The following is a 22,053-nucleotide window of genomic DNA, read 5'->3' on the forward strand; positions in this document are numbered from 1 at the left end:
GACGAGGGGTGGGAGTCAGTGAGAGGGGACGAGGGGTGGGAGTCAGAGGGCGACGGTAAAAGGTCACAAGGCTCGACGTGACATTGGCTGACCGTCCACAGGTCAGCGATGGCGTCTCCGCCCATGACAGTGATGAACGGCGGCTACACAGTGGGTCACATACAGGAGGTGTCGGGCAATGCATATAAGGGCTGACCGCAACACACACACACACACCCACATACGGGATGAGAATGAGACAGACGGAGAGACAGACAGACAGACAGACAGACAGACAGAGGAAATAAGAAAAACAAGATGGGGCGATGGAGGGAAGTAGGACCATCAGATTCACTGGAAACTGGAAACCACTACATAAAACTCCCCAATTGTGACCAATGGAAAATTACGCTCCTATTAAATGTCAGACGTGACACAGTCAACACACACACACACACACACACACCACACACACGAGCCCTTTTCGAAAAAACACCCTCCTGCCACCGTTTCCCGGTCCATCCCGATTCTTTGACCTTTCTTATATTTCTGCTCAAAGTCCGACCCCCATAAATAATATTATGGCGGGGTGAGGGTTGGAGGGGGGGGGTGTGATAGAAGAGTGCAGGGCAGGGAGGGGGGGTGAGGTGGGGGTTACACAAAAGCCCTGTGACAGAAATGCACTGTGAGTAATAAGTAATACACACAAACGCTGATTGATTTGAGCGCCGGTAGACAGTCACATTTATCTTTATTCCATCATCTAGGGGGGGGGGGGCCATCAAATAAGAGAGGGCCTCACATAGGGTTTATATGGCTGAACAGCACGTGTGTGTGTGTGTGCGCGCGCGTGTGTGTGTGTGTGTGTGTGTGTGTAAAGATGCAGCACATGTGCAGAGAGCAGTCTCTTGTCATTGTCACCACTCAAATTTCGCAGTAAACACGATGTAGGAATGCCAAGTGCTTTAAGAATTTATATGGTAAATTCAAGGAGATGAAAGAAAAACGATGGATTTAAACAGCCCAGATTGGATTTTTGCAGTAGAGTTCAGTGGTAAATCAATATAGTTTTCGTGATCCTTCTGTATACAAAAAAAAAAATGAGCGTGCAAAGCCTTCATCTAGCTTTGATTCCAACATTATCCCCTCATTTATGAGCTCTTTGCAGTCTCGTGGATCACGCCTGTCACGGAGAACAGCATCTGTGTCACAGGTGTCTTGTCTGGTGATAAATGCAGAGAGCATTTTACAAGCAATGCCGGTTTAAATGACTTCATCTCCTTAAATGTACGCATCGCATCTGTGAATCACGCACGGCGTTTTAAATCAAAGGAGAAAAACATGAAGGAAGTTAACTTTCATCGGGGGCAGAACTTGAAAGTAATCACAGCCCTGTATCAGAGCTTACTACAGAGGGCACTAAAAGGGTATGAAAAGTCAATGCTTTTATGGACACGCTCATGGTGCCAAACAACAAATACAAACTCATATCGATGTTGATCTACAGCCTGTCCGCTATTGCCTTCCCTTCTCTTTTTTTTTTTCCTCTTCCAACGGCTGTGTAAAACAATCAATAGCAAGGGCACATTAAGGTCTGGGTCGTATACTTTATTTATATAAGGCAATGACAAATCCTTATGATGCAATGGTTTTTTTGGAGGCATGTATGACTGTGCCAAACAGATAAATATATTAATGCCCACTGGGGAGGTGGAGAGATTGACGGAACAACGGGAAACGACAAGCCGTCCAAATCCATCACGGCGACCTTTCAAAAGAAATGCGCCCGCGAATTTGTCCACTTCCTTCTTATTCAGCATTTCAATTAATGTCCCTGCTTTTCTCTCCTCCACTTACAGCTATAACTCAGAGTGGGATTACGGAAAGAACTGATGTTTTACATACGGAGGGGTTGTCACTTAAATCAGAATCAAACTACCGTAGGAGCCGAAAAGGGCAGTAAAAGGAAGTGTGAATGTAAGTGATTTTACCCAATATTTTATTTTATGACATTTGAGTTTGAGCCACTTTTAGAAAGCTGAATTAGAAAGCATGATCTAGGTTCAATGACAATGGCTATTTTCCCAAGCGTTAAGTTATTTAATTCAGAAAGAAAAAAAGACTTTTAATTTCTTCTCTCTTTCCACACTGGTTGGACATTAGTTTTCACCCTCTGCACTGCAGCTTAAACAATTAGTAAATAAATCAATCAGTCAACAGACAGAAACTGAATCTGAATTTGTTTACTTGTCAAGTAAAAAATGCCAAACATTGGCTGGTAGATGGACAAAATTAGAAATTTGAAGACACTGTGGTCAATTAATCTCCAAAATAATTTGCAGTTTAATCGATAATTAAAAAAAAAAAAAAAAAACAATAGTTGCAGCCATACAGTACAGTACTGTGTGAGGATTTCCAAATATGGGCGCACGTCATGTGTCCAAACCACCACGCACCACTCAAGTGCAGTGAAATGTACTAAATGACAATTGGTTTCTCTGTTACACAAACACAAACGATCACACGCGTACACCAAGCCCTCCCGCCATGATGTCATCAGCAGCTCGCTCGGTGACACTTTATTAATGGGGGACTGTAAAGGGAAGACACAAGCGGAGACACATCAGTCTCCCAGCGGCCACCTGAGCTGTCTGCTGTCACTCTCTAACCTTCCTCAGAGGATTCTGTCTGACGAACCGGATGAATTTCAAACACGCATCTTGTTTTTTTCCTCCCATTGAGAATTAGTTATGAGCATGTAAACAAGATACCTGTCTTTGTTGTTAACTTCAAATCATTCGGTTGGGGTATCTTCCCCTGTTTGTTACAATAATTACCCCACACATCTAAGGCTGCATGCCCCATAACTGAGCACTGGGACTCAGGCAACTGGTTTGGGAACCTTGTGTGGCGTTCTGTCCGGTCCAAGATCCCCATGTAATAGGATTCCTCAAAGCTGCAGATGGATGGCAAATCTAGGCGGTTTCATCTACTAAAAGAGGGCATAAATCACTAGCGGAGGAAGCGGGGACGAGGCAGGGGTTATCACCAGTCTGCCTCCCTCCTGAGAGCTTTGCATTAAAGCATTAGTGAAATTAATTCATCTTTCATAAGAGGTTTGAGCAGTATCTGTGATCTATGATAACAACCAATTTCTCACTACGGAGGGGCCGGAGGAGGGAGGGAGGCGGGAGAGAGAGAGAAAAAAAAAAATAAATAAAAAAATACTCTGCGGCCCTGATAGACTACACAAATCTGCTCTTTTTAAATGGGCTAACATTATCTGGAGTGCTGCTCTCTGGAGCATCATCCCAGATTCATATCCCGGCCGGGAAAGAGGCATTAATCACCGGGCAAAAACTTTTCTCATCTGCCCCCTCCCACCCGCACCTCCTTTCTCTCTACATCACTCCCCTCATCCCTCTCACGCTGTGCCATGCCAGGTTTGTTTTGTGGTTTGCTTTACTTGTCCTGTTAAACGCAGAACAATACTTTTGCTGTAATCATTTTAAATGGCGTGGCGCCTCAATCAGTGTAATTGGTTTTAGATCATCTCTAGAAAGGGAAAAGTTGCAAACCTGAGACATGAAGATGTTTGTGTGTGTGGGTGTGTGGGTGTGGGTGTGGGTGTGTGTGTGTGTGTGTGTGTGTGTGTGAATGCATATGTTTGTGAGTATGTCTAGGGTGGCTCGGGGTGGGGAGTCCTGCAGTGTGTGAAAGAGACGGAAATTGGGGGGAAGTGTGTGAAGGGGGCCGTATCCATCTGTTTTGCATATATTTGCGGAGGCGGTCGTCGGAGCATGGTTGACAGATGAGTGGGGAGTGCGGGGATGACACACGGGCGGTCGTGCTCTTTATTACTATATCAGCACAGCTATGCTCAGCTCCCCTCTGATAACACACCACGCCGGAAACCAGGAAACTGAACACAGCGGAGTGAGCAGAGAATTGCTCCGCGGGACACGGCAGACACAACGAGGACTTTCTCCGTTTCAACCATTTGAATTTTTTTTTTGACTGATTTGTCTTCAAATCAGCCATGTGTCCGCTGGATTTTCTTGAAGCAGAAGCAGACTCTAAAACAAAAAGATACATCGAAAATGAAATGGCTTTTGAAAAAGCCATTAAAAAAAAGCAGGGAAAAGAAATCTCTTTTTTTGTATGAATTATTATCTGAAGTTTGGCATTGTAGAACAGAACAAGACTCAGTGGTTCAGATATATCAGAAGAGTTCTTTTGCAATCTTGTTTGAGGAAAAATAAATCAAAACTCATTTGATGATTATTTTTTTCCAGCTTTATTAAACCTGCATACTGCATACAATGCAAAAGAGCTGTGTGTTCATGTGTCATGACATCTCCCCCCCACTCTTACTGTGATATCTGTCAGCTGTCTCAGCAGAAAGCACCATCAGTCAGTCAAGTGTGCTTATCACATTACCCACCTCAGGAAAGTAGTCCTGTGGAAACTTCTCCTTCTCCAGCGAGGGTGTGCTTTCTAGTGTCTCTGAGTAGGTTTCCTTCCCTACAACCTTCTTGAATTTCTTGGCTAAAGTGGAGATGGAGAGGAAACGGACGGAGGTAGAAAGACAGGGGAGAGGGGGAGGAGGGGGAGAGACAGAGCAAGGAAAAGGCAGAAAGACTTGTTACAAACATGGCAGGTTAATTTTTTTGGAGACCCCCATATGTGGGAGTCTGAATCTCCTGATACAATTAGAGCTCACTCAAAGCCAGAGCAACTTTGACTTCCTCAGACAACTGCACCACCTGCTGGTCAGAATGAAGAAGATCTGTATTCAGCTGGAGAGGTCACAACACTGGTCAAATAAAAAATAAAAAAAACGATTTTGGTCTCACAGGAGGACTGCTGAAGTTTGTGAACAATGACTCTGAACATCCAGATCCCTCTGTATTTACCGTAACATAAAGATGAAATAACTGGGCATACCAGTTCCTCTTCCTTTTGACTTTGTACAATTGGGCTGGGCCATATGGAGAAAATCCGATATTCTTGACCAAATACATCAATGTTGATATCGCGGCGATATTGTAGGGTTGACAATTGGTGCTTTCGCAAAATATTCACACAATGAGATTTTAGATAAATAATCATCAGTAATGTGGATATAATGACTAAGTGGGTAAAGGCAAATAAAAGAACAGCTAGAACAGTCTGGCAAGTTCAGAAAATCATCACTTCACTGTAATGTAGCCTTTAAAACCAGGAAAAGACAACACTTACGTCATATTACGATATCCAAAATCTGAGACGATATCTAGTTTCATAACACGATATCGTTATAATATCGATATTTGCCCAGCCCTGTTGTACAGTATAGACAACACCTATTGCACGACTGGCTGCCCTGGAAGGTGGATCTGTCCTCTGTTGGTATGCCTGAGGTTAAAGGGATCATGATGTGCAGCTACTTCTTTAGCCCGATCAGGAGGGTGCTGTGTGATCTATGTTAAGTCTTCTAACGCATGTTGGTCGTTTGTGATTTTGGACAACATATAAATAATGTGGCCGCAAAGTACAACGTATCTCATGTACAAGCACTGCTGCTAAGAGTGATTTGACTAAACGAGTGTAAAGGGAGAACTGGTGTCAGTTCGGGGGTGTACCAATATATTGTTGTGATACAAAACCAGAACATGGCAACATCAACAACAGGATTGCAATATCAAATAAATCTGATCAATTGTTGTTCTTTGGTTTAGTTGTGTGCAAAGGCCAGCTTATAAAAAGACGTGTCACAGTAGGAAAAGCACAGGTGTACACAATAACATGAACGATGGCTGAATTCCATTTAGCTGCTTCGGTTTCAGCTAGAGATGGTCCGATACCATTTTTTGCTTCCCGATACCGATTCCGGTACCTGAACTTGCGTATCGGCCGATACCGAGTACTGATCCGATACCAGTGTGTCATATATTTTATTATGTTTTAACAACTGTATACTACTATCCCTGTATGGATGTGATATTATTTCTATCTTTGTTGTAGGTCTGGCTCAGGTTAAACTCTTTGTGAAACATGAACAATGAACGCCACAGAACTTCCTTTTATTATCCAGTTTGACAGTCAGTTATAACAGAAAAAGAACATAAATAAACTACTTTAATGTAGATTTTCCTTAGGGCTTTATTACGTGGTATCGGATCGGTGCATAAATTCCAGTACTTCCCGATACCAAAACCAGCATTTTAGGCAGTATCAGAGGCAATACCGATACTGGTATTGGTATCGGAACATCTCTAGTTTCAGCGTCCTGGTATTGTGCATGCTGGTTCACTGTCACAGCTTACTGGGACACTTGAATAGAACGGAGCTAATTATCAGTTACGTCGGTACTTTTCCTGCTATCACAAGTCAAGATGTCTGCTGGGAAAAAGGCCTATGACAAAAGGCACAACGCCACACAGAACGTACAGTAGTTTATGTAATTCAGACTTGAAATCAAACCTTTAAAGTGTGTGTGTGTGTGTGTGTGTGTGTGTGTACATGGGGAGTGGTCCTCTCCCCTCTTGACCCCTCCCCTGCCTTCGCCCTGTCCTTCACTGGGGTAACTGGTGCTTATGCTGACTTGGGTCTAATAGGAAGCGAGGCGCCTCCACATCTATATCCCTTCTTTAATTAGCGCGGCCGCCGGACCCCGGGGCCCTCTGACACCACAGCCTGATGAGACCGCCGTAACTGTCCAATAACCCGCCACACACCATTACTGTAGGCCCGAAATCTTATGAATTAAATCCTAATATTAATAAGCATTACCATTCTGTCCCCCACCCCACTCCCTTTACATTATCCTCAAAGCCAATCTTAGCTCGCTGCTTTTTGATGGAAGCGGGAATAGCCTGCAAATGGTTGTGTGTGATATGCAGGGGTGGGATGAGGGGCCACGGTGTAAGGATTTCACTTCGACACAGTGGTCGCGGTGGTGACAGTATGTGGAAGTGTGTTGGAGGGGAGGAGGAGGGGGGTGGTACTCACCTTTGAAATCAAACTGGTGGACGTTTTTCAAAGAGTCGTGGATAAAGTAGAAACTTCCGAGAGCCTGCAAGAGAAAAAAAGTATTTTGTGAGACTGGAAACATTCAAGTGATTCCATACTTTTTCAAGGTATTTATTTCTTTACTGGATCTGGTTTCGGTCGAGATGCATCACTTCACAGATGAGGATTCTCCACATTACGTGTGGAATAAAACCACATATTTCACACCATTTTTGCCAAATTATCCAACCTGTTCAAGAGCTACAATTCATCCCATTAGTTCTGTGGTTTCCGAGAACCCTTCTCACAGCCCTTTCACAATGTTGAGTGTGCAAAGGATTGACCCGATGTGAGAATGCTTGACTAATTAACTGGGCTTAAAGTACAGAGCCTCACTCTTCAACACACTCCACAGCACACTTCCCACAGCTCCGCTCAGTGGGGAGCCCCAAACACTACACACCATCAACTACACAACAACAGGTGCAACGTGCTCTCAGTACAGTACCCTCAGTGCTGTCTCTGCACACCCCATTCTCTGGCTCAGAGTCTTCTAATGTGGCGAGTCAACAATTTGAGCTTTCAAAGGACACATTCAGATGGACTTTTGAATGAGCAAAGATCAACTTCAATAGGCTTAAAATCTTAATTTTCCCTGTGAACAATCAGGAAAACTTTCCCAGTCGGTGGACGAGCCAATCCAAGTCTGTGGGAAGAAGTGAGAGTCGTGCAGAGGGGGGATTTGATGCGGTTCACAGTCCACTACACTGCTTTCTGTTGCCCTCTTTTACATTTAGGGCAAATGGAGGCAAAGCTCAAGCTCAATCCCCTGTGTCTTTGAGATAGCAGACCTTTGGCTCGGGATAATTCGGAGTCTCCTTTCTGCCCTCGAAGAGAGAGGCAGAGGGCGGCGAGTAACTTTTACTACAAAGACCAGAGCGACTAAATTAACCCATAAGAGAGGGAAAATGGCAAAAGACAAAGATAGACAGAATACAGTGAAGATGCAAGGTAGGAGACAACGGGAGGTAAGACTCAGGTACAGTAAAAGAAAGAGGAGTGACGAAGTGGGCTTAGAGGGGTGTGATCAAAAGGAGGAGACATCTGTAGAAGAAAAAAAAAAGGCTCGAGGCGTGAAGAAGGATTTAATCTGGAGGGTTTTCCTGTGTTTTCCTATTGAAGCCGGGTGCAGACGCCTCTCTTCGGCACGCTGGGGGAAGAGTTTGGGCCCGGCCCGGCCCGGCCTCTGCATTATTTATGAGCGCCGGCACATCTTGAGATTAAACATTTGCTGATTTGTCAAAAGCACAAACATGAGGTCCTGCCCATCTCCTTGACATAGAAGTTCAGCCGACGGAAAACGCTGTCGCACATTTAATTGATGAGAACAGCGGCTGGTGACCCGAGCCCCCCTGCCGCGCTCCCCTCCCGCCCTCCCTCATTCCTTCTCCTGATCTGACGGAGGACAGAGGAAAAAAGGGAAGAGGGAGGTGGGGTTGCGAGTATGATAGGGGAAGGCGTTGGGCGAAGGCAGGACTCAAGGTTACAGCTTCCCATTGCGAGAGGGACGGCTTCCAGGAAGGCCCCCCCATACGCACATATGTGCTCACTTGTCTTTATGTTCTCTTTCACCTTAAAGTGCCAACGACAGACTTGGAGACAGAGATGGATCGGAGAGAACAGGCCGAGGGAGGGGAAAACCGTGCTATTTGTCAAAATGGTGCCACTACGCTAACTGCTGCTGTTTGTGTAAATATTTCAGTGGGCAGTCAAGTAAAAATGACTATTTTGAAATATGACACACGGGAAACGATGGAGATAAAATGATATATTTCGCATTATTAGAAATGAAATAGAAGAACTGCAATTTCTCTGGAGAGTCAAAGTACTACCGCTGAAACGATTAGTGGAATGATTGATTAGTTGATGGACAGAAAATGAATAGACAAAAATCCTAATAACTGATTAATGGTAATGGATGGAATGGAAGTGGTTTATGTAGAAAAAAATGTTAAAGGTTCACAGCTGTTCCTAATATGAGGATGAGGATTGTCTGCTATTCTCTGTTAGTATAGTATTGTAAATTGAATATATTTGACAAACAAAAAGTTTCACCTTGGGCTCTGGGAAATTGCGATGGACACTATTGACTGACTTTTCTCAAAACAAAATGATTCATCAATTAGTTGAAAAAAATACTCGATTATGAAAATAATCATCCGCTGCAGCCCCAAGGAGTACACGCACTGATTTAAAGAACTTTTGTACTTGACCCCCAAAACCTGATTAACGACTGCAGGGAGTCTTAAACAACTATTGTCTGCAAAAAAAAAAAAAAAAATATATATATATATATATATCTATCTATCTATCTATCTATCTATATATATATATATATATATATATATATATATATATATATAAATATATAAATATATAAATATATTCATAAATGATGAAACCCTTCACTCTGATTCCAAACAGCCACTGTCTCTCTCTACAGACCCTCAATGCCAAAAAAAAAAAAAAAAACTTAATATGACATCAAACAAATCGGCATGAATCAATTCTCAAATAAATGATAAACAACTATGCTTAAGTGGCTATCCGTGTAATCGCAAAGATCTACTTAACCCTCAACCCTAATAAATATTTATTTGGCATCGGGGTTCAGAAGCTAGCAGCTGCTGGGCTCCTTCTCCTCTCCTCTGCCTCCCTCCTGCACTCTTCATGAAGAAGCTATTATATTAGCAGGGCGCAATTAATCCATTTGTCTCCTTGCATGACAGGCTCAAAATATTCATTAGGGCTGGACTGCGCTGACAGGCCATGCTTATCTTTTACCAGTAGCTTTACAATGGCCTGTGTCAAGCGTATGTTTGTCACGTCCCTCTTTATTGATTAGCTGCCAGATTCACTTGAAATAATTAAAAGTATATTTTACATATTTATAAACCCCACTGCCAAGACTGCTACTTAATTTTCCATTAGTAAAATGCAGTCTATTAAGTGCACCATGAGGGCTGCGGAGGGTGTGTACGTGTGTGTATGTGTGTGTGTGTGTGTGGGGGGGGGGAGGAGAGAGAGAGGAGTGGAAATGAGTAATCACCATAATTGTAGACAGAAAGACAATAACCGCGCCATAAAAGCTGGGGTTTTATGACTCGCTCTGGCAATGCTATCTCTTATCACGAGTTGTATTGGCAACAGCGCTCACAGATAGGGCCACACTAACACACTGTGCTCGATGTGTGTGTGTGTGTGTGTGTGTGTGTGTGTGTGTGTGTGTGTGTGTGTGTGTGTGTGTGTGTTCATACAAGTGTGTAGTTGACATTTCCAAAACCCCAGCAGATATAGGCTGAACAAGTCCCAATAGACTGGCTGGTGGAAAATAGAGACTTGAGAGCTGCAGTACATAGCCTGCATACTTTGCTCCGCTGAATGCTTTATCGATACCGAGGGCTGCAAAAATTAGTTCCGGCCGACGACGAGAAGCAGGAATTCTGTGACCTCTGAATAGATTTTCTGCGTTTAATGTGAAAAATGAGCCATAAAGCAAACATAAAAGTAATAATTTCTCTTCAAGGTCTCACCTCCAATCTGTGCTAAGGGAGAGTGGCCAGTCCCGGGAGAGCTGACACATACACACTCCAGTGTCATCACAGTGTCACTGCACAACTTCCGAGGGTAATGTTCTGCTGTCCCCCAGACACTAGCAAAGTGCAGGCTTATGGCTTTGTGGAGCAAAGCCATGAGCATGTGCATCCAATAAGGGGTTTTAATATGAAAATAGATGATACACTCATAAAGAACTTTAACGATGCTTACTCAAAAGATGTTGGTGTGTGTGGCCAGACATGATTGTTTTCATTAGGATATTATATTGTACATTACAATAGGAACTATTGTTCATTGTACGAACATAAGTTAGTACCTCCCCTTCACACCTGCAAGTGAATGGTAATTCTCAGTGGGGCTGGGTACCGAATATAATACTTTTTAGGCACCGACTGAATTGCCTCTTTAGTACCGAGTATTGTAAAATGCCTCGTCATTCAATACCCAATTTCAATACCTTAGGAGTAAATCTCATCAGCAGCAGTGAGCCAATCAGCATGCAGCATGCTTCTACCAAGATCTAATAATGTTTGTGATTGGCTGTCTAACGTTACACATCGTAGAGACACGCAGGAAAAACTCCACGTTACACAGAGACGGGGCTCACGGAGTAAGAGCTGAAACATTTATGAAAAGATTTGTGCCAAAATGTGTAATATTGTAAATCCTTTTTGTTAAAATTAATGTTATAGAATTGGTATCGAAAAAAGTATCGTTCAGGAACCGGTATCGAAATCCCGGTATTGTTATCGAAAATGTTTGAATGATACCCAGCCCTAATTCTCATTGTGGTCCTGTGATGAAGGCTTTATTAAAAAAAATTTACCAAAACGTGTCAGCATAAGAAATTAGAGTGGTTCACTGAGGCCATAGTAGTGAGTTTTTTTGCTATTTTTGAAGTGCTGCTATCCCACTTCAAAAGTATTTTTTTTAATTTTGAAACTGCAACTAACGAGAATATTTTCATTGTCGATGAATCTGTCGATTATTTTCTCGATTAATTAGTTGTTTGGATTCTAAAATGTTGAGAAAATGTCGATCAGTGTTTTCCAAAGCTCAAATGTCCTCAAATGTTATGGTTTGTCCACAACCCAACAAGATATTAAGTGTATTGTCACAGAGGAGTGAAAAGAAAAACTAGAAAATATTACATTGAAGAAGATGGAGTCAGAGAATTTGTATTTTTTTTCATTAACAATTACTCAAATCGATTATCCAAATAGCTGCTGATTAATTTAATAGCTGACAACTAATTGATTCATCTTTGCAGCTCTAGTTGAAATTCATTCGGTCTCATTTGGAACTGGTACAGCTATGTCAACATTTAGCCATGATTAGGGTTTGTTAAAACTTGGGTCTTGTTTTTGTAGTTGTGGAGTTCATCCCTATCCATAATAATACGTTTGTACTGGGAACATGACTGCATGGAGACAAGTAGGAGCAGTAAAAGTATTCAAGTGTTCAAGTACAGGAGGCAGTAAGATGATCAGACAGGTTGTTAACAAGTCCCCAGCTAACCCACATTATCTAAACCACTTTATTTGGAGAGAAAAAATGAATGTGAGAGCATCTGAAATGTTGGTTGTAATCCCTCATTGTACAGGAAGACTGTGTGTATGTTTGAGCTGATATAGTCTATATCCATGAAGTTCCACTTCCGAGATTTCTCCGTTGCCGCCGGGAATTCCGCCGTATCACACTATTTTCGGCAGGTTATGCTTTACCTTCCGCATTCTTTGGGTTGGAATTCTAAACTCCGGTGGATTTCTGAGGACTACAATCCAGACAGCCGGCTAGACTATCTGTCCAATCTGAGTTTTCTGTTGCACGACTAAAACAACTTTTGAACGTACACGTTCCACCCAAACAAGTTCCTTCCCGAAGCTCGGGGATCTGTCCGGCTCTTAGTGCCGCACGAGACGATTGTGATTGATTTAAAGAAATGCCAATAAACCAGAGCACGTTTTTTTCCCCGTCCCGGAATGCTGTGTGGACTAGCCAGACCCTCGTCTGCAGCGCTGTGGAGGAAGGTCTGGCAAAGCTTTTAGTTTAGTAATCCATTAGTTTACAACCTGTTTGATTGTCTGCCTGTATTCCCTTTGGGCAATGTTGACACATATTCCGAGATCTCAGAAATGAACTTGGTGAATACAGTCTTCATAGTAAAGACAGAACCATGAAAATAAGACCAGTTGTAATAATACAAAATGACCTATTAACAGCACTTCCTTTAAAGTGATACAGTACTTGCGCCGTGGTCAGGGTTATCTCAGTGTTCTGGCTACGGGCCACTTCACAGAAATATCTCCTCAGGGTTTTCTGTGGCATTTCGCCCTCTAGACAGCAGAGACAAAATGGGCTGTTTTCCAGTTTATATCTCATTGCTCAGACATCCCTGGAGTCCCCTCATCTGTCAAACCCCGAGTGATGCCACACTTCCGACATAAACCTGCACATAGAAACATCACCGCGAAAAACAACTCACAAATGTACACGCACGCACGCGCAGTCCTATCGAAAAGGTCAATCAGATATGCTGTCATGAAGAAATGGTGTTGCGATATATCACAAACACATGTTATGTCAAAACAGCTAAGGGAAGGAGGCAGAGACATAAGCTCTGACTAATAGCTACATAATATCCTCATTAGTCACTAAGGACCAGCATTCATACATGGCTACATTCGAAACATCCTCCAACACAAAGTGTAAAGGTTCAGCACACAATAGAACAGCTTGCTATGTGCTCTGACAGCTACTGAATGTAAGAATCCACATATGTGTTTCAAGATTAGCCCTCTATGTCCCAGCAAGGGACCCATTGATATGCAGGATCTGGGGCTAAAAGAGCACCTTCACAGGAGCCTCTCTGCACAAATCTCCAATACTGCACAAACAGCCTGTTTGTCATCCACCGCAAGGAAAACACCACGGCACAAAAGTGAGCAGCATCAATAGAGATGGCTTGACTTTTCCGCTCAGAGATACAGAAGGAGAAGCCTTAGTATTTTCTACCCCTCTTGAGCCCACCGCCCACCAAGGGCTGCCAAATGTGTTTGCCAAGGCCCTCTCCCAGTGCCATTGATTGAGTATTCAGAGTATTGAGCCACAGTGTGTATTATTCATCGGCTGCCTGGAAGGCCTGACTGGATACACAGACAAAACTCTCATTAAAACTTCCTCTGTCACTTCCTGTGATTTGAAAGCGCCCTGAGTGTTGGAGCCATCCGTCACGTCCTGAAGGAGCCCTTGTCTCTGGGGTGGGTGGGTGGTTGGGTGGGGGGTGGGGGCATAGGTAAGGGACAGAGGGAGGAAATTTAGTCAAATACTAAAAGGAAACATGTCAACTTAAATGTACTTGTTTATTTCATAGTAATTAAGATTTAAGTTAAGCTTACTCTCCTTAATGCTCTTCCACTGTTCCCACTAGGGACCTTTATGAGCAAACCTTGCAAGAAAATTGGTTTACATGGGAAAGCAGGACTAGTATTGATCCCTTACAATTAAAACAGAAAAAGCCAATCCAGACCACCTGAGCCTCATTTTGACAGGTATTGTGGCTAGAGTGGATAATATTGACCTGTAGCATCAAAATACAGTATGGTCGGATGAGGCTCTTCATACTTGGACAGTAATAATGTTTGCATCTATAACATATGCTGACAAAACCAACAAGACTAAGAGTCTACGACAACGCTAGCAGCTCTACAAGGCTGTAATAGGTATGGTACAGAAAACGAAATAGATAATAAAGTTAGATAGATACAAAAGTATAACGTATAAAAGTATTTGACAAATCAAAATGTTGACCTGTTGATGAGCACAAATGTCAACCTGCTGGTGGCGCTAGAGAAAAACCCGGGGGATAATCAAAATCGTTAGGATTCATCTTCTGGGGACCATGAATTTCTGTACCAAACATGGTGCCAATCCGTCTTGTAAATGTAGAGATAGTTCCCTGAATAAGTGAACATCGCCAAATATATTGAATGTCTGTACAGAATATAATAGCAATCTTTTAAATAGTTGCGGAGGCATTTCACAAAAAAACTAAAATGTAAGACTCATGGTGGGATTATAGAAAAAGTTAGGGGAATATCAAAATCATTAGGATTCAACCTCTGGGGACCATGAGAGCCTGCACAAAGTTTCATGGCAATCCACCCAACAGTTGTTCAAATATTTTAATCTGGACCAAAGTGATGGAGCGCTGACATTGCCATCCCAAAAACCACTGTATTTGTTATATACAGTATTTCCCAAACCCAATCTCCATCTATCCATTTATGGATTGTCTATTTCAAGTAAACCCACACTGCTGTATGGATCAGTGATAAGATACCTGTATTTCAGCTCTGTAGACTGTGTTTCCGGGCTTCCACTTCATTATTCTAAAATCTCCCAGAATGCAGAGCGACATGCGCCTGTGATTGATCTCAAAACCACTGATTTTATTTTCTTTTGAGGAAAATATTATGGATGAGTCTAAACAAGGCATAATTGGCCAAAGCCACGGCAGCGCCTGACCTGCCAACAATCCAGACCCACTCCCAAGGTTGGCTGCCTCCCTGGGAAATATTGTGCATTAATTTCGTTTAGTCTCCCCTCCAACATTCAATGGTAGAAGTTAATTAAATTGCTTGTCCATTGTGTTCATCCACTTACAAAGTTAATGATATTGTGCCGGGGAATTAAAGAGCGTTTTATAAAGCGCACGGGATGGGAGCTGGCAGGCACTACATTGCCCAGTTGAACCCTGTCAGTCGGCGGGCTTCTGGACCCCCTAATTAGCGGTGAAATGGATGCTTCCATCTGCCAATTTCCTGCCATGCTCATCAGTCGTGCAGTCGCTCCTCTAACCTGCCCGGCAGAGGGGTCTAAAGCAATAAAACCATCACAGCAATGACATTCAACAAAAAAAAAAAACACTAGTATACATAATATGACTCAGACTTTAAAAGAGCTTCTTTATAATGCCTGGGCTTTAGACCACATCATTGGCTTCTTCGGCATAATCCAGATGGAAGAGTTTGATAACTTTGTTAAAAATGTTGGATACATACAGTAATAGCACCTCGTTTCTATTTTCAGAGAGGGTGGTTTGAATAAATGTCTTCTGATAAAGCAATAAGACAGAAATGTGGTGGGGCACATATCGATGTAATACATGCTGGATACTTATAACTCCAGTCATAATTAATGGATAACAATCGAAATTCAATTCAATGCATCACTTCTGCACAGTCCCCAATTTCCAGTGAGGTAGCAGTGGACCTGTCCACTACGGAGAATGATTAATGCTCATATATATTCCAGCTGCATATTTACTAATACCATGTTGCTACTTCAGCAGCTTTTAACGAGGACATAAAAAACAGGATCAAAGTAAATGGGATTACACCTGTGGGGCCAGTGCTGCTGTTGACCTCTTAAGGAGGCTGGGCAAAATGTCCTTTGCATGGCAGAACAGTTTGTAAATTCATAGTGAAAATGAATTAAATGAAGCCATGGTGAGGGCTTTTTGCTTGCAGCTTGACACACGTGCAACTAACGTTTGAACTGCAGGCTCAAAAGCAGAAAACGGCTAAAGATGATGTCATCAGGCTTGTCTCTGTTTGGGTGTGAGACTTAAACATTTACAACACAATGCATGCATTACAAACTGGAGGTGTGGAGTTTGGAAGGAGCAGGCATTTAGGAGGCAGAGAGGATTTAATGAAAGATGCTTTTGAGTTGCATTATGGGAAGCGTAGGATCTTGTGTGTCTGGAGCTTGACCAATACTAGAAACAAAAAGCCAGAATATTTTGGCCTGTGCTGCTTCGATGTCGTCCGTTCTGTTTTAAATTTGTCTTGTGAGTCCTTCAAGTTTATGGAAAAGCGATCCTAAATCACCTGAGTACCTCTTTTACATCGAGCCAATTTTTTATCCAGAATTCTTGTCACATTTTTAAGACTACCCCTAGGCCAGACATAGAATATCTACGGTACGGTATGCTTATTTTGGAAAATCTTCAACATGTTGCAGTTTCTTGATGTTACCTCATTTTAACTCAGAAATACTTAACAATACATTGTCATTGACTTAAGGGGTCAATCAGGACCTTGAATGCCAAGACGTCAGAGAGTACTCTGGCTCTGGTGAACAGCTGTTGACTAGAGCAGTTTAATAAAGCAAGCAGAGCACTTTAAGGTCACCCATGATTTACACACAGCTATGTTAGGATTGTACTGTAACTTCATAATAAAGCTCAGGTCAAAAAACGGCAGTGCGCAATTTAATCAAGACACAAGCCCAACTAGTACTAAAACAGAATGAAACATCCATTCAATGACACAAGAGTGAAGAGCAATATGTGGGACAATTATACTTCTAAAAGGGGAATTTTACAATGTCTGTCCCCGCTAACAAGGTCAACTGCTCGAGCCTAAGTGTATTAGACATCTGCAATTGGGCCTGAAAAGACCTTTCTTCTTTCTTCACAGGAAAAGAATCTTTTTGAAAGCAATCTCCAACTAAACCGTTGATCTTAGAGGCAGAATGGTAAATAACCGCTTCCTTTAAATAACTACACTGTCTGGGCTTGACAAAATCATCGTTTTAAAAGGGGATATGTAGATGATGAATATTTGCCTTATGAGATTGTTCCCTAAAGATGAAAAATCAAAGTCTGAACAATTGAGGTAGCCATTAGTAATTAAAGTGACATTACCTCCTCTATTTTCTCCGGCCTCTGCCTGGTTGCCAGAGCCATTATTCAATTGTTTCGGATGCTGGGGGATAAAATGCCTTTAATATACTTATGCTCATTAATGTAAATCATATTTGGCTATGGATGTCCAATAATCAAAAAGAATATTTCAACTTGTAATTCCCCGCCTGTAAAAGTATTCCCATTAGGGGAAGAGGCCCATGCAAATGACAGGTCTTTGAGCTCATTGATTTTCTTTTTTTTCATGTCTGCATTTTGGAAAGGCCGCTAATGTTGTCATGGACTGTTCATCAATCTATATTATTATCTGATTTAATATTGCGCCTATTCATGTGGCCTCATTTGTGAAAGAACTGATTAAATTAGGATCATACAGGCTGAAAGGAGAATGGAAGCAATATCATTTTAACGGATCGCTGTGGTTGAATGAAGACTGTAAAGAAGATTAAAAAGTTTTTTATTGTACATACATAACTTGTTTACTTGCCTTTAATGGCCACTTTTTAAACATTTGAAAGCATTTGTAGAGGTGACGCACATGTGCACACACACCTGTCAACATGTGGGGCAAAGTTACCAGTGACATAAGCAACTTTCGATGTCAAATAGTAGAGTAGAGTATTAGGCAAACTCAACTCTCCCTAAGGACACTGGCTGTCAGAGCTGTGATGTCAGCTGGAAAAGTAATCAGTCAGCTTCTGTCCAGAGGCAGCTTTGATTCGGTCCCTGTTCCACGCTGCCTTGTGGCTTGCTCATGTGGCCTTGTAATGACAAAGTGGCATCCTTGGCTGCCCAGTGAGATACAGCTCTATTGCAGAGCCCCATCATGAAATATATTAGTTTGCTGCATCTAAGTGGCATTACTTTGTGACTTGTGAGAAGAATTTATCAGGAAGGTCCTCATATCTCTGTATCAAGAGCCCTTCCTCCTCCCTTAGTACAAACACAACTCTTCCTAAATGAAGGCAACATCGTCTAGATCATGAGCCATCTTGTGAAACATCTATAATATATGACACATGGACAATCGATGGCGGTCTACAGTATTTCCGTGGGGCCAGAGGCTCGAGAGCGCTCCTCTGAAGATCAAGCTGAGAAGTCACCCCATCAGAGGACAGGGTTCAGTTTTGAGGTTGCATTCAGAAAATCATTTTTTTCCCCTGGATGTATAAAAAAAAAAAAAATAATAATAAGCAGCTTTCTGTCTGTGTTCTGTCTGGGTATGAGCAGAGGCGTTCTCGGAGCACAACAGTGACCACAGGACCGTGAAGCTTTAGAGGAGTCTGCAAAAACACACGCAGCGGCTCGTCTCAGGCTAAGACGCCCGTCCGGTGGCTCTTTGTGGCCTTCTTTGTCTTTATGTAAAAACCAATGCTCGCCAATGATGTGTTATGTAAAATTCCCAGAGGCTTGATTTAAATGGTTGGATATCCTCCATGCTAGCTTAGTTATACTCCAGTGCATCGCCCCTAAGAGCACATGGACGCTGCATGAAAAGCAAATGTAAATGCAGCCTCAGCTTCTTAGATAACAAGAAATTATGTCATGGGGTTTTTTCCCTCTTATTGTATTATTATAATAATAAATAAAAAAGGGGCGAACAACGGAGGACTTTTCTTACGCAGATGTTTCTTTTTATCCCTACAATCGCAGCATCCGGCCTCTCCCGTGGCCCCTCTTAAAAGACAGCTTTAAGATGTGAGTGAGCAGAGGTCCTGTGCCAGGGGCAAGAGTGGCAGCAAACCCACGTCTGCTCTCCTGTAAATATCACACCCACAGAAATGTGGGAGGAAAAGAGGATTTGGAGGGGCCCATGCAGGTCTGCAACAAGGCTCCTGGGTCGCCCCTTTGGGTGCTCGCCAGATGACCAGGTGGTACTGTATTGTATATAATTAGGTCACATGTCAGTAGAGAAGAATACACAAAGTACAGCGCATCTGTTACATCTGAGAACAAATCAGACTCGATCCGAGACATGACTTTGGCTTTGCAGGTGCCACCAGAAAGCTTTAGCAGAGCAGTGGCTGTGCACAAGCAAGGGCAAAAACATTTACAACCAAGCTTCAGCAGACAGCTTTGTTACCACTTTGACCTGTACATATTGTTGAGGAGAGGTGTAGCAGGTGAATTACATAATATTACTATAGCAATGATTCTATGTGAAAGTGCTATTCTTAAAGGCCCAGTGTGTAACATGTTTAGTTGTTCATTATCAAAATCTGTGTTGCCCGTTAACAAACTTGTCCTTTTTCATGAATATTTACCACCACCATCAATTCCAAGTATTCCTATTGGCTTGACATTTTACATTTGCATTCGCATGAACTGGGGTAGACGCTCTATATTCATGCGCCATCTTGAAATACGTTAGCCGGTAAGGGACATACAGGACATACTGCTCCGCCTTTCGCGTTTTCGCTGTCACATGATAAACTCACAGGTGCTGCTAATGGGTATCGTAGCTGCCCGGCCGCGATATTACGAATCCCGGCCCCGGCAAGTTTGAAGAAGGAAACATGGAGGACCACACGTATTCAAAATCCAAATTTCAGGAACAGGAGTCTTCTTCTTCGCCCAGAAAAAGAAAAAGGATATTGAAAAGAGCAAGAGACCGGCTTTTTGAAGCGTGAAGGCTACCGTAGCTGTAATACGTACTTTGAACTGCGTGGCGCGAGAGAGCTGATTGCGATATATGATCTCAATGCTAGATGGGAGAAATTCCTACACATTGGACCTTTAAAACTTCTTCTATACAGAATGCTTATAAATGTTCTGTGAATCAATATGTGGAACTAGGGCTGCACAATTAATCGAATTTTAATCACGATCACGATTTTGGCTTCCCACGATAAAATTCACATGATCGAGCGATATTTAAAATGCTTCATTCAGTTCATAGAACGCTCTGTATCAAAGTTTTTTTTTTTTTTTCAAAGCTCCGTAAACCACTCTCTGATCATGTGCCTTCATGAGCCAATCAGAGTTGTTCCCTGCACCGCGCAGCTTAGTTTAGATGTAGACAGTCACAGAGGACAGAGAGTAACGTGAGGAAAATTCCACAACAGATGGTGGTCGATCATAAATTGTCACGAGGTTTACCAGTTTACCAGTAAACGCAACATTTTGTCATGTCTGTGTTGTTTTTCAGACAACAGCAGTGACCAGTGCTAGTTTGAGTCTTTTAGCTCATAGCTTTAGCGGCAGACTGTTCCAGTATTACTACTGTAGCTAACGGTAGGCTAACGTTAGCTGCTGTGTAACGTGTTATTAGCGTTTACTAGCGTGACATGCAGCGATGTTTCTGTTGCCTCTAACGTCTGTTTGGAGCATCAGAGCGTAATCCGCGTTGCTATTTCGTCCGGTAGATGCCCTATTGGCACCGGATTTTAACATGCGCCGTTAACGTAAACAGAAAATTGCGTTGCCTGTATCTTTTCACGGCAAACGCGCATGTGTGAAAAGCGGTCGCACAACAGCTGATATGGCATACTCCTTCATAGTATCCTTCAACAAAGGAGGAATGTAGCACAATATGGATGTATTGGCAGGAATGTAGCACAATATGGATGTGAAAGCAGTTATAATTAGCCTATGTGACAATAAAATTTGTTTTGGTTAAAATCAACAAATAATCGTGATAATTAATCGTGATCAATATATTGATCAAAATAATCGTGATTATCATTTCGGCCATAATCGTGCAGCCCTATGTGGAACTCCTTTCCACCGGAACTCAAGATGAGTCAAAAACGGGATCATTTCAAACCCAAGTTGAAACAAGTTTTTACAGAAGGATCAGACATGTACTGTAGTCGTACAAAATCCCTTGCATTAACGTTTTGGTAAATAGCTTATACTTTTATTGTATTACTGTTTGTGTATTGTCTGGTTTAGCAAGTGTTTTGCTGTTAAAGCTATAGTTATAGTTTCTGTCTCCCCCATGAGGAATTCTAAGTAATGACAACAACACTGTCGGCGCGTCTACATGATACAAGCCTTACATGCTACCGAGCCACCATGGTAGCACCAGAGAACACAGAGGATTAAAAAACATGATGAACTCTTCAGAAGAGGTAATTATCTCTACTAGTTTCTGCACGCGAAAGTCACCTGACGACACAATCTTCTGAACATAGCCATACTGAGAAATACAGAGAGAGTTGTGTGGAGCCGATAGTCTTGATTAGCTTTGTAGCAACTCATTTGGCAATGGCTTGAATGTAACCGACGTTCACTAATATTAAAAAAGTAAACTTAAAGCTTTAAGTTTTGTGTATTGACACACTAACAGCCTCTCGCCCTTATCTACTTTCCAAAAAAAAAAAAAGCTTGAGAGTCAGCTAGCTAGCCACTGGTTTTAGTTATTTTATTTTATTTTTGGCTAACTATCTAGCCTTTCTGGCATGCATCTGGTGTCAAAAGACTACAACCCACTACTGACACTAGCTCCTACTTGATTTGTTAGCTAGTACGCAGTGCAACTAAGTGTTTTGCTGTTAAGTTGTGTGTACTGACACACTAACAGCCTCTACTTTTCCAAAAACAAAAAAAAGCTTGAGAGTCAGCTAGCTAGCAACTGGTTTTAGTTTTTTTTTAGCTAACTATCTAGCCAGTAGGCCATTCTGGAATACATCTGGTGTGAAAAGACTACAACCCACTACTGACGCTAGCTCCTACTTGATTTGTTAGCTAGTACGCAGTGCAACTAAGTGTTTTGCTGTTGTGTGTACTGACACACTAGCAGCCTCTCG

At 42.3% G+C, this 22,053-nt stretch overlaps 1 protein-coding gene across 2 annotated transcripts in view; it reads right to left on the reverse strand.

Moving 5' to 3' along the window:
• The window catches only part of LOC116039332 (inositol polyphosphate-5-phosphatase A), a 188,407-nt gene that overhangs the window by 70,877 nt on the left and 95,477 nt on the right, over window positions 1–22,053 (reverse strand). For both annotated transcript variants that reach the window (XM_031284068.2, XM_035991941.1), the window contains exons 5-6: window positions 6,973–7,036; window positions 4,424–4,527 (exon numbers count right to left, since the gene is read on the reverse strand). In XM_031284068.2, the coding sequence (XP_031139928.1) occupies window positions 4,424–4,527; window positions 6,973–7,036 (168 nt within the window). The remainder of the gene's footprint in view (window positions 1–4,423; window positions 4,528–6,972; window positions 7,037–22,053) is intronic.

Source organism: Sander lucioperca, chromosome 15 (assembly GCF_008315115.2).
Source record: "Sander lucioperca isolate FBNREF2018 chromosome 15, SLUC_FBN_1.2, whole genome shotgun sequence".
NCBI lineage: Eukaryota > Metazoa > Chordata > Actinopteri > Perciformes > Percidae > Sander > Sander lucioperca.